Source organism: Candoia aspera, chromosome 6, assembly GCF_035149785.1.
Source record: "Candoia aspera isolate rCanAsp1 chromosome 6, rCanAsp1.hap2, whole genome shotgun sequence".
Taxonomy (NCBI): Eukaryota; Metazoa; Chordata; class Lepidosauria; order Squamata; family Boidae; genus Candoia; species Candoia aspera.
In genome coordinates, this window is record NC_086158.1 from 47,756,409 (window position 1) to 47,768,559 (window position 12,151).

The window sequence follows — 12,151 nt, forward strand, 5'->3', positions numbered from 1 at the left end:
TAGCCTGTGTTCAGTTGGGTTCGCTCCTTGTCATCTGCCAGTAGTGCTGTAGGTTCTCTTCACCTACTTTATCTTCCTCAACTTGTCTGTAAACCATGGGGAGTTCCAGGATCCATGGGTGTGGAGGGGCCGCTCACGTGTGATCTGATCCAAAGCCTCAGCTTCCTTCCCATTCCAGGTGGCCACCAGTTCTGGGTTTGACCTTTACGGTTCTTGTGTGATACCTGAGTGGGCTACCATATCTGCAAAAAATTAGACAACCACTTTTTTTTTAATCCATTAAATTATGTCCAATTTTCAAAGACTGCCTGGACAAGTCCCTGCAGTTTTCAGAAGTGGTTTGCCATTGCCTCCTTCTTAGGGCTGAGAGACAGTGACTGGCCCAAGATCACCCAGCTGGCTTATGACTAAGGTGGGACTAGAACTCACGGTCTTCAGTTTCTAGCCTGGTGCCTTAACCACTACATCAACCTGGCTCTTGTACAGTTGTACCTGTCCTATCTCAGGCCAAGCACACACATGCACACAGAGAGGTAGTTGCAACCTTTACTAGTTTTTGCAAGGTAAATTAATGAGTGGGAAGAAAAATGTGAATGTGAACACACACACAGAGTAGAGAAACAAGTCCCCCAAAGTTTAGCAAGCTTCCCTTAAAAGAGTTCCAATCCAAAACAGCAGGCTGAAGTCAGGCATATTGATTAATTCTTCCAGATGATTTTCTTTTGAGACTGTATAGAAGTAGCCTATGATAGCAGAACCTATTAGAGTATTGCAGTTATATAAGTTGAGAAAGTCCAGGATTTTAATTTTAAAAAAATATTTTTTATATTCATGAACCTATTAAAACTGATTTCAAATGAGCCAAACTTATTCTAATCATTGTATCAAGATGTATGTATGTCTATTTCACACAGATAGTTAACAGACCATCTTCAAGAAATGTATGCAACACTAAAGTATGTAACACCTCTTTTCATTCTTCTCTTCGATTTTGAAAGTTTATATGGAGTACTCAGAATGTTATTAAACTTTGACAAGGCTAGGTACTACAGGAATCTAAGTTATCTTCATTATTGTTGTTATGCAGGAGGTTCCAAAATTGCTTATTTCCTGTCATCTCTTGATTGTGTGTTCCTATGTGGACTTTGATGTTGTAATTTTGCTTCTGCCTTCAGCTGAAACTTATTTATTACATAGCAAACGTATAATTTTCTCCAAAGCAGTTCAAATTACAGTAAAGGAACCAGAAAAGACAGATTAGTGGTGGGTAGCTTCCATTCTTCATAAATTCTATGAAATCTTGAACTTAGAGAAAAATGGTGGGTTCAAACTGAAATAATATCTGAAAGTTCAGCAACTCTGGTATCAGAAGACAGATACTAGTGAGACTATTATTCAAAGTTAAATGACAACTCTTATGCTTATAATTGATCTGAGTGGTGGTAATTTAGTGGCAGGAGTGACTGAAAGCAATAGAAACAATTGTCTTTAACTCTGCAAATGAAATGAAAGTTATGCCTTTAATTATGTAGTCAAGTGAAAGAGAAAAAAACAAGTTTATTAACCTGAGGAAACACTTAAATGATAGAATGGACATTAAAAAAAAGAAAAGAGGAAGCCTGCAACTACATGAGACTAAATGCATTCCAAGTGGTATACTGTATGAGAATGACTTTTTGCGGATTACGGTGTAGGACAGTCCTGATGCAAATTTGCAAAATCTGATGGCTTTGGGGATGCATGTTATTTATTATAAGGAAACATGTTTTTCACATTTGGTAATAAAAACAAAGTGGATAAATTGGATGTATGCCTTGTGCCAACTAGCTGCTTTCTAGACATGAAGCCTAAAAGCATATGCACTGATTTTCAGCTTTATTTATGAATAAGCAATGATCTAGCTGGTTTGGCAATGCAGTGTATAACTTATCAAAATGTGGACCAGAACATCAGTTATATATGCCTATGAGAATTACTTATACAGTGCATCAAAGACATAGAACTGCAAATCAATCTAGTACTTTTTAGAGTACCAAATATGGAGACCAAAGTTCATGCATATCCCGCAAACCTATTATTTTAAGAACTTGTTTCTACCCATATCTTGGAGAGGTTTTTTTTAAAGATCCTAATATACTTCCACTAGAGAGCAAATTCAACAATAAATTGTGTCATGAATATGTGGCTTCCTCTGTGGATCAGGAACAGCTTAAACCATTGGACATCTCTTTTAATTAGGATCTTTGTATGGAACTTATTTCACATCTACTACTACTACACCATCCTAGATTTGCAGAAGCTTAATATGTTTGACTTCTTTTAACAGATAAGCACCCCAATATCATTTACAAAATAGTAAATGTTGTTTCAGGCTTGTAGAAGCTGTTGATATATTTACATGAACATTTGTTATAAAAAAGATATATTTTATGATAACTTCTGTAGCATTTTAAATATATTTTATTTATTTATGACGTCTATGTAAAGATGAAAACTGGTCTTGGACTATAATAAAGAGATACTCTATTTTGCAAAAAACAAACAAACAAAAAACCTTGAATGTATGAAGACATTTCCACATCTGTGGAAACTTTATGGAATACAGTTTATCATTCAGTTAATTTCTTACATTCAAGAGTTATAATATAAATTATCCCCAAACCTTTTCTTTTCAGATTTTGAGCATTTTGTATAGTTTAGATATGACAAAAGCATGTTGACATATTTATAAACAGAAATTGTTTAGAATATAGTATATCTGTTTCAAACAAAGAGTTTGAAGAAATCAGCTTTTCCAACTTTCAGCTCCACTGAAACAAACGAATAGGTAATCTGTCTCAGGCAATACAATAATTGATTCTTGATTCTAATTTTCACTCGATTACATGACAGTATTGACACTACTTGCATCCCTTTGTTTTCCCTTTATACTTGGAAAAAACAGTTGTATTGAGAGCGAAATCTGCTCTGTGAGTTCTGTAGCTCATATTAATAATAGTTATCAATATATTTCTTCTGCAGGGATCTTGGCAATATAAAAATAGCATCTACACACATATTCAACTGTTTTGATGATGATATGCATTTTATTAAATATATTTTTCATTCATTCACCCTGACTGCTCCAGTATACATGAAAAGAAACAAGAAATGGACAAGAAGCAGTCAGATATTGGGCAAATAACAGTCAGTTGTACTTTCAGATGTTATGGAGATGATAAGCATGGGGTATCTGAGGACAAAAGGTAAATTAAATGACTATACTTAAACATATTTGCATTGTTCCTGAGAGTGTGCTGAACTGAGATAATAAAGTCTCTCCATGATGGATAGATGGATGTTTCTGAGATGTTGTAGGAACATCAGATTCTTCTTAATATATAGTAATAATACTTATTGCTCTCTATGAAAAGACACATCTGGAGAATATAGCTAGATATAGATATGAGTGAACTATTCTGTGCAGTCTCTAATGTCTCCCTTCATGACAATTCAAAATAAATAGGGTAAGTTTGTAAGGTAGTTATGCATGTGTATAGAACCCAAGCTGTATACTGAGTGATTCTTTAACACCTTATCTGAAATACCAGTTAATATAGTTGAGAATAATTTCCCTCAGAGTATACAGTATGTTTGTGATTTAAGTCCTCAAAGTTAGATTAATACATATACCAAATTTTCTAACACTCAATATCCTCTATAAAAATGCAAAAACCATTGCTGCTTTTTAAAAGTTCTTTTTTATGATTGTGTAATATAGTGTTTTAATAGGACATAGGATATAGTGTATCTATACACTAGTATCTACACATGTATCTAAGACAGAATATAGTGTCTTAATAGGACAAATGAAGATGTACTACTTGCATTTTGTATAGTTTCATGAAATGTCTGGGATCATAGAGTATCTTTTCTACAGGATTGTTTGGTTAAGTATTGTAGTAAGGCTATATTATAAGTGTAGTACTAATTAGAAGTAACAGGATATAAAAGAAGTCCTTCATTTACAGAACACATTTTTTCCTTTTTTCAAATATGACAGTTCCAAAATATGAAGTAGCTCAGAGATGGATTCTCACTTAACAATTAAGAACCTGAATTTTTAGCAGCACTGATGTTTCATAACAAGAAAAACTTCAGCTTGGACTTCTGGCATACTGCACAGCGATATTAGCTGTAGAATAATTGTCAATTTGCTTTGAAGTCCTATCTCAACATATATAGGTTTAACTTTTCTGAAATGCCCATTTGGCAATTCAAGTAATATAGATACCTATCTCTTCTTTAGGAACTAGGAAGATACAAATCCATTTCTATTGTCTGTACGGTAGTTGCACAATACTGTACATTCGTATATAGTATGGTTAACTGAACCATGCTTTACTCACCTAATATTTTGGGACTGCGATACACTGAATCATCACCTAACCAGGTTAAGTTCTAGATTCACACAACATGAAAGGCCAAAATGTGATTGGTTCAGTATATCACAGCTTGTTGGTCCATCTAGCTCAGGATAGTTGATTGGCAGCAATTATCCAGCCTTTAAGGCAGTAATTTTGCCAGTCCTATCTTGAAATACCATGGCCTGAATATGGGACCTGTGGCATTCAAAACTTCGTATGTATGCCTGTTTAAATTAAGCTGTAATAAGTATTTAATATGAGGGAGGAAAATATGCAGATTACTATTACAGAAGTAATAAACCTAGCATGAGTAGTTACGTTTGCATACTGTAATATACTTGCCCATTGTTACTCGACCCGCTTTCTGGGTTCCTGCATGAATTGAAACAACCGTCCAGGTTTTCACAATATGCTAGACAACGAATCACTCTACCCTGTCAGCTCTTTAGAACTAGGCCTGCCTTCAACTAGTCTTTCCTAGCGAGGAACGTATTCTGGCCCTGCAGAGAAAGAGCATCCTATTGTCTTTTTCCATCCTGAGTTCCTCACAGAGCCAGTTCATGCGTTTAATGCATTACCGAAGGCCGGTCTCTGGAGGGCCGGGCGCACCCATGTGACCGCTCCGGCGGGCGGGCAGAAACGGCCGCCCCGAGTAGCGACGGCCTACCCGGGCCCGGCAAGCAGCAGCGTACCCGCTGTTGATTTTGTCGCTGCCGGGCCCGGCTGGAAAAGGTCGACCCTCCATGGGGAGGCCGAGCAGCCCCCCGCAGGCCGAAATCCGCTCTCCGCTGTGGGCGCTGCCGGAGGAACTGCTGCTGCTGATCTGTTCGTACCTGGACGCGAGGGCCTTGGGCCGCCTGGGCCAGACCTGTCGCCGCCTTTGCCGTTTCACCTCCCGGGATGTGCTGTGGAGGCGCCTCGCCCGTTTCTGCCTCAACGCAGGCTTCAGCGCGCTGGGCGCCGACCTGTAAGCGCCTAGGCTGGGGAAGGCTGGTTGGGAAAAGACAAGGCTTCGCGGCCTAGCTGGTTGCTAAGGAGCGACTCTGAAACCAAGGCCCGCCCGCTCAGTTAAAGGGAGGAGGGCTGTGTTGTAATGGCGTGGTCGCGGGGCGGAAGGAGGGGGAAATACCGCTGAAAGCCCTGGCGAGAAGCTTTGCTTTGTGAAGGTGGGAGGTCCAGGTTGGGTTGGGTCCCAACAGCCTTGGATTCAGTTGCTCAAAATGGAAATTCCCCATCTTACGTTCCCTGGAATATACTAGCCGGCTATATTGGATACGATATTGCTGGTGACTTTTCTTACTCCACTTTTTTGACACTTGCCCCGCCCCAGGTTCGAATTAGAAGCACATTTAAGGCAAATCCGAATTTACCGGTTTCAGCACAAGTTCAGCTACTCACTTTAGAGGAGTCTAGGAAATAAGCTGTTGTAGTTCATTTTGAGAGGCATATCATGTTTTTACACACAGGTGTGTGCACGCATACAGGCACAACAGAGAAAGTTAAATAATGATTAAATACAGTTGAAAACAATGTCATTGCTTAAAAAGAGTTCAGCATTTGTCTGAAAAAAGTTTTTTTTTCTCTTTTCTAAAATTTAGTTAGAAAACGTATACACTTTAAAGCAGGGTTTCTCAACCTTGGCAACTCTAAGCTGTGCAGACTTCAACTCCCAGAATTCCCCAGCCAGCTTTGCTTTGCTGGCTGGGGAATTCTGGGAGTTGAAGTCTGCACAGCTTAGAGTTGCCAAGGTTGAGGAACCCTGCTTTAAGATGTTACAAGGTATGGCAAAAGTGTCCATTAAAAAATTAGGAACATAACAAATATAAAACATGGCTAAAACAATAGAAAATGTGTTTTTAGATGCCTTCTAAACAGTAATAAAGGGTTTTGCTTCCTTTTTATTTTTGGATAAGGTAGTCTACTAGCACATTAAAAATAGACTTTGTATAGCGTAACATTTCGTAGATTTCCATCATCAGATGTGTATGCACATCTAATGAAATAAATTATGATGCACAAATGCTTTCTTTGATCTCACAGACCTGTTGAGTTAAGTGGTTGGCCTTAAGTGATATGCTTGCCTGTGGATTTTTAAACCATGGTTTAACTTGTTTCTCAATTATAATGTATGCTGGGTTCATAGAACATGCTAGGCTAAAATGGGCTTCTGTAGTTTATGATTCCATGTGTCATGTGGATATAACCGGTGATACTTAGTTCTGAGTAGCATGCCTTAGTCTTACCAGTTAGAGGTGGGATAGTTTTGGGGCGTAGATTTCTTCATACTTGTCTACTATAGTACAGATTATGTTAAACAATCACAAAGCATTCTTGCTTCTTTCATCAGGTTTATGTCATACCTTATATTGACAAAGAGAGTTACGGTTGGGGTCAATGCTAGAGATTTGTCTGTTTCCACAGGATAGACTGATAGATGCCTCTTGTACAAATACTTAAATTTGTTTTTTTCCTCCCAAATATGAATCCGTTCTTTTTTGGTGATGAAGTCCTCTTTGTATTTCTGATGTGGATGAAGCCTACAGTGAGTTGGGTAAAGATGCCAAATAGGTGAGATTGTATCACAAAGATGGGGATGGACTTTCCCATTTCTTTTCCCAGTTTTTGTGTGAGGTTGAGGTTTGCTTTTCAAAACAGATAAAGTCTGGTTTAGGAATTCTACAATGTTCATGTATTCTTCCAATCAGAATAATTTTGGGCTACACAGCTGTAGTTCTTTATAGTTAAAGCACAAGCCATTTGTACTGACTCTAAAAGCTGATAGTTGTGTTAATTCTGAAGCCTCAAAATGTTTTTAGTCTTGTTACAATGTGAGTTTGAGTAGGTATGCAGGGGTATGTGAATAAGTAGAGTTTTTAGATTGTAAGGTGCATAAAGTCTTTCACTGTCTCTACGTTTTCTCCCTCTATTTGCCAGTTATCAATCAAGCTGGTTGCCATAATCTTGGTTTTTTTGAGGTTTAGCTGCAACCCAGCTTTTGCACTTTCTTCTTTCACCTTCATCACAAGGCTCCTCAGTTCCTCTTCACTTTCAGCCATCAAAGTGGTATCATCTGCATATCTGAGATGGTTAATGTTTCTTCCAGAGATTTTAACTCCAGCCTTGGATTCCTCAAGCCCAGCATGTCGCATGATGTGTTCTGTGTACAAGTTGAATAGGTAGGGTGAGAACATACAGCCGTGCTATACTCCTTTCCCAATCTTAAACCAGTCCGCTATTCCGTGGTCTGTTCTTACTGTTGCTACTTGGTCGTTATACAGATTCTTCAGGAGGCATACAAGATGACTTGGTATCCCCATACCGCTAAGAACTTGCCACAATTTGTTATGGTCCACACAGTCAAAGGCTTTAGAATAGTCAATAAAACAGAAATAGATGTTTTTCTGAAACTCCCTGGCTTTTTCCATTATCCAGCGGATATTGGCAATTTGGTCCCTAGTTCCTCTGCCTTTTCTAAACCCAGCTTGTACATCTGGCAATTCTCGCTCCATGAATTGCTGAAGTCTACCTTGTAGGATCTTGAGCATTACCTTACTGGCATGTGAAATGAGTGCCACTGTTCGATAGTTTGAACTTTCTTTAGTGTTTCCCTGTTTTTGTATCGGGATATAAGTTGATTTTTTCCAATCTGATGGCCATTCTTGTGTTTTCCAAATGTGCTGGCATATAGCATGCATTACCTTGACAGCATCATCTCGCAAGATTTTGAACAATTCAGCTGGGATACCATCGTCTCCTGCTGCCTTGTTATTAGCAATGCTTCTCAAGGCCCATTCAACCTCACTCTTCAGGATGTCTGGCTCTAACTCACTGACCACACCGTCAAAGCTATCCCCGATATTGTTATCCTTCCTATACAGGTCTTCCATATATTCTTGCCACCTTTTCTTGATCTCTTCTTCTTCTGTTAGGTCTCGCTATCTTTGTTTTTGATCATACCCATTTTTGCCTGGAATTTACCTCTGATGTTTCTAATTTTCTGGAAGAGGTCTCTTGTCCTTCCTATTCTATTGTCTTTTTCCACTTCTGCGCATTGCTTGTTTAAAAATAATTCCTTATCTCTTCTGGCTAACCTCTGGAATTTTGCATTTAATTGGGCAGATCTCCCCCTATCACTGTTGCCTTTTGCTTTCCTTCTTTCTTGGGCTACTTCTAGTATCTCAGCAGACAGCCATTTTGCCTTCTTGGTTTTCTCTTTCTTTGAGATGTATTTTGTTGCTGCTTCCTGAACAGTGTTGCAAACTTCTGTCCGTAGTTCGTAGAGGCAGTGAAAGACTTTGTGCAAAAGCTGGCTTGCGGCTAAACCTCAAAAAAACCAAGATTATGACAACCAGCTTGATTGATAATTGGCAAATAGAGGGAGAAAATGTAGAGGCAGTGAAAGACTTTGTCTTTCTAGGTGCAAAGATTACTGCAGATGCTGACTGCAGTCAGGAAATCAGAAGACGTTTAATCCTTGGGAGAAGAGCAATGACAAATCTCTATAAAATAGTTAAGAGCAGAGACATCACACTGACGACAAAGGTCCGCATAGTTAAAGCAATGGTATTCCCAGTAGTAACGTATGGCTGCGAGAGCTGGACCATAAAGAAGGCTGAGAGAAGGAAGATAGATGCTTTTGAACTGTGGTGTTGGAGGAAAATTCTGAGAGTGCCTTGGACTGCAAGAAGATCAAACCAGTCCATACTCCAGGAAATAAAGCCAGACTGCTCACTTGAGGGAATGATATTAAAGGCAAAACTGAAATACTTTGGCCACATAATGAGAAGACAGGACAGCCTGGAGGAGATGCTGATGCTAGGGAGAGTGGAAGGCAAAAGGAAGAGGGGCCGACCAAGGACAAGATGGATGGATGATATTCTAGAGGTGACGGACTCATCTTTGGGGGAGCTGGGGGTGGTGACGACCGACAGGAAGCTGTGGCGTGGGCTGATCCATTAAGTCACGAAGAGTCGGAAGCAACTGAACAAATAAACAACAACAACAACAAAGGTGCATAAAAGTTGTAAATCTGCATTTGTTTTAATATGTCTGAGTCCCTTGATAAAAAGAACTAGCACTGGAGGTGGTTTCTGACCTTTAGTGTGACAATCACAGATACAGCTGTGTTCTGAGTTATGATCTAGAAAGAGGAAGAAAATATAATATCTTCCCTGATCAGTACACATCTGCCATTCACTTTATAAAGATTAAAAAAAATTCAGATGTTGATTTAGATGTTATGTATAAATATTAAAGCCATAGGAAATATTGTGACTGCTGAATCTAGAGAATGCCCACATTTATTTATTTATTTTTCAAATTTATATAGTCACCCATCTGATATATATGACTCCGGGTGGCTTACAAACAGTTAAAACAAATATAAAAACAACAACAAAAGAATAATGCAACAATTTTAAAAACAAAAAAATATAAAAGCATATTAAAAATCATAAAAAAATCATAAAATTCATAGCCGAGGTAATCACATCTAACAATAACACTCAATATAAGCACTGTGCCAGCTCTGCCACGTTCTCTGGTCCCCATGCCCATTGACAAAACCATGTTTTAAGGGTCTTTCGAAAGGCCAGCTGGATTGGGTCAATCTAATCTCCAAGGGGTGATGTTCCACAGGGTGTGTGCCATAGCAGAAAAGGCTTTCCTCCTAGGCCTCACCAGACAGCACTCCTTAACTGATGGGACCTGGAGCATATCCCTCTTACTGGACCTGATAGGACAGGTAGATGTAATTGGGGAGAAGCAGTCCTTCAAATAACCTTAACTACCTATGTACAGTATATAGCTAAAAATATGGAAAGCTGTTAAATGGAAACTAAGGTATGATGTAGTTTATTTAGCACATGTCACACTTTCCAGTTTTGGATCATTTTTAATAGGGTGGAAAACAAGTTATATATAGTATCTAACGATGCAATGAGAAAAATTGTATTATTAGGGTGGGGTTTTGTTTGGTTTTGTTTTTTTGTTCCTTTGAGCCAGTGTTGACTCCTGGCAACTGCCTGGACAAGTCCCTGCAGTTGTCTTGGCAAGATTTTGGAAGTGGTTTGCCATTGCCTGCCTCCTAGGGCTGAGAGAGAGCTACTGGCCCAAAGTCTGCCAGTTGGCTTCATGCCTAAGGGAGGACTAGAACTCACTCTCTAGCCTGATGCCTTAGCCACTACACCAGACTGGCTCTAGTATTATTGTAAGTGCTTCATGGAATAGTTGGATGCTAAAGCTACTGTTAACATTCTAATGGATTAACTATTTATAAAACTATCAGTAGTAGCATATAAGAGAAATTGTACTTCTTGAAGAAATATTGGAGGAACCACAATTCGATGGTGCAGAAGGTTCAGGTTTAATCCTTGACTGTTTGTTACAGGATCTGAGCATATGGATTGCTGTGTTAAAATAATATAAGGAGTGCTAAATTAGATGAGCTAGTGGGTTTATCCACTTAACACAGCAGAATCATAATCAGTTTCACATTCTGTGTCATTTTCAATTTTTAAACATTGCTGTAGTTTTTTTAAACAAAATTCAGGAGCTTTCTGTAATCTCACTTTTTCGAATATAAACTCTGGCCTTTGTGGATCTTATAGTCTACTTTCTGTGATAATTCTGAAGGACTTAAATTTCAAATATCAGTAAAGTAAAGGTAAAGGTTTCCCTTGACATTAAGTCCAGTCGTGTCCGACTCTAGGGGGCGGTGCTCATCTCCGTTTCAAAGCCGAAGAGCCGGTGTTTGTCCGTAGACGCTACCGTGGTCATGTGGCCGGCATGATTACACGGAACGCCGTTACCTGCCCGCCGAAGCGGTACCTATTAATCTACTCACATTTGCATGTTTTCGAACTGCTAGGTTGGCAGGAGTCAAATATCAGTACACTGTCTTTTAATCATAGGAAACATTACTTAAGCTGAAACTGATATTAGAGGTTCAGGTAACACATTTGACATCATTAATGGATAAATGTAATTTATGGGCTTGGCAATAAGATTAAAATGTAACATGTTCTTCAACAGAATACAAGGAAACAAATCAAGAGTTTGGATAGTGGGAGGCAGGAAGAAAAAGGAAATACCTTATATGTTAGTGCTTGGAATAATAGTTTGTTGGCACTAGGGGTGTGGACTGTAGGATTATTATACCTTTCAGGATTTAGTATCTGCATGCTGGCTGTGCTATGTTGTGTTTCCTTCCAGGAAATGTTTGTATCTTTTATTAATATGCAATTTACAGGGTCAAGTAGAGTAGTTGGAAGCATGACTTACTTCAAAATGAAAGACAGAACAAGTATTTGTGAGATTAAAAAAATATACAGTGCTCAAAAAAACAGGAGTTATTTACATCATACAGTGCAAGGACTGAAACAGCCACTATGTAGAACAGACAGGTAGAAGACTAGCAGAACGCATCCACGCACACCAACTAGCAGTCAGAAGACCTGATGAAAACTATTTAATCTCATAATACATGCACAGATTTAACCATACTTTCAACTGGGAAATTGTGAGCATCCTAAACTAAGCCAAATCCAAAAATGCTAGAGAATTCCTAGAAGCCTGGCACTCAGACAAAGCAGCCATCAACAGACACACAGAGGTAAACAATATTTACATACCATTCAAAAGAGACAACAGAAAAACCAAACGACCAGAACACCTCCTCACCAGCAATCAACACCCACATATGCAAAGATTAACACTAGCATTAACACCAGATGAATAATCATCTG

The 12,151-nt window shown here is 38.8% G+C and overlaps 1 protein-coding gene across 1 annotated transcript in view; it reads left to right on the forward strand.

Moving 5' to 3' along the window:
• The first annotated feature begins 5,027 nt into the window (after positions 1–5,027).
• The window catches only part of FBXW4 (F-box and WD repeat domain containing 4), a 108,315-nt gene continuing 101,191 nt past the window's right edge, over positions 5,028–12,151 (forward strand). Inside the window, exon 1 of the mRNA XM_063307067.1 lies at positions 5,028–5,373. Coding sequence (XP_063163137.1) covers positions 5,150–5,373 — 224 coding nt within the window. The 5' untranslated portion in view covers positions 5,028–5,149. The remainder of the gene's footprint in view (positions 5,374–12,151) is intronic.